A 1,517-nucleotide genomic window follows, 5' to 3' on the forward strand; every position below is an offset into this window, starting at 1 on the left:
AACTAGTCTTTTAATCTTATAGTTATCTATATGAAACTTTCCAACACTGTGCTATCTTATTATATACAAATACACTCTGAACACATTTTTTCATATTTATTTGTTCTCTTATAACTAATATAGTTGTAATTATTTTCTTATTTTCAGGAGAAAATTTAGGATGTTTTGGAACTAGTAAAAAAAAGATGCTTCCCAAAATTCCGATACTTTACAGGAGTACAATATTTCAACAGAATACTTAAAAAGTTCTATGACTTATAACCAATTGAATAAGGGATATGAGCAATTATGGCAACCTGAAGTTGTTCAATACTACTTGTCATTATTGCAAAGTTGTTCGAATCCAGAAACACTCGAAGCCGCAGCAGGAGCAATTCAAAATTTATCCGCATGCTATTGGCAACCTAGTATTGACATTCGCGCAACAGTGCGTAAAGAAAAAGGGCTGCCGATACTTGTAGAACTTCTTAGAATGGAAGTGGATCGGGTAGTCTGTGCAGTTGCCACAGCACTGCGCAATTTAGCTATTGATCAACGCAACAAAGAACTAATTGGAAAATATGCAATGCGTGACTTAGTTCAGAAACTTCCATCTGGAAATATACAACATGACCAAAATACGTCAGATGATACAATCACAGCTGTATTGGCAACAATTAATGAAGTTATTAAAAAAAACCCGGAGTTTTCTCGTTCCCTTTTAGATTCAGGTGGGATTGACCGTCTTATGAATATTACTCGCCGAAAAGAAAAATATACATCTTGTGTATTAAAATTTGCTAGCCAAGTTTTGTACACTATGTGGAAAGAGCCAGATTTTATTAGTAAAAATTTTACTGCACAAAGCACTCCACCAAGTTCACCAAACAACGCAAACAACACCCTCAATAGACCTATGGCATCACAGGGACGTACTCGGTATGAAGACAGAACCATTCAGCGCGCAACGAGCACCTCGTATAGGGCTAAAGATTCTAGTGGAGCCGTTATGTCAAATAATGAGTCTGCATTACTTTCGGAAATGGTTAGAAAACAATTATAAAATGTGTTCTGGTTTATTAATGTTTAAAGAGAAATAACTACACTAAAAGTATTTAAATTTTAAATGATGAAGAGAAAGCTCAATAATTTATATTTCATTAGCAAAAGGTTTTTACAGCATTTACACAACTTAATTGTAAAAATCTTATTATTTAAATATTTAGTACTCCAATCTGATAACTTAATAAATAAACTAAGATATTTGTATCAATAATAATTGTTTAATTTTTTATCAGAAATACTAGCGTATAAGAGCATTTACTAAATAATCAAATTACTTATAACTAATATAAATATTTTTTCAAGGTTTGGGCACTTGCGTTCAAATCTAAAAACTTAAAACTCTTAATTCTTCTTAGCTCAGAAAGATGGAAGCACCCCATTTATCCAAACGATAAACATTTGTACTGCATCTGAACATTTATAGATGCACAAAAATACGAAAAGGGTATAAATGTAAGTATTCGGATGATTTG

At 32.2% G+C, this 1,517-nt stretch overlaps 1 protein-coding gene across 1 annotated transcript; it reads left to right on the forward strand.

Moving 5' to 3' along the window:
• Window positions 1-80: 80 nt before the first annotated feature.
• LOC121467823 (catenin delta-2-like) lies at window positions 81-1,070 on the forward strand (the record flags this gene model as incomplete). Its single annotated transcript, XM_041710133.1, is given in 2 exon segments — window positions 81-183; window positions 186-1,070. Coding segments are annotated over 2 exon segments (960 nt in total), but the record flags the coding sequence as incomplete, so codon positions are not given.
• Window positions 1,071-1,517: the final 447 nt, after the last annotated feature.

Source organism: Drosophila elegans, unplaced genomic scaffold (genome assembly GCF_018152505.1).
Source record: "Drosophila elegans isolate 14027-0461.03 unplaced genomic scaffold, ASM1815250v1 contig_796, whole genome shotgun sequence".
NCBI classification, from domain to species: Eukaryota; Metazoa; Arthropoda; class Insecta; order Diptera; family Drosophilidae; genus Drosophila; species Drosophila elegans.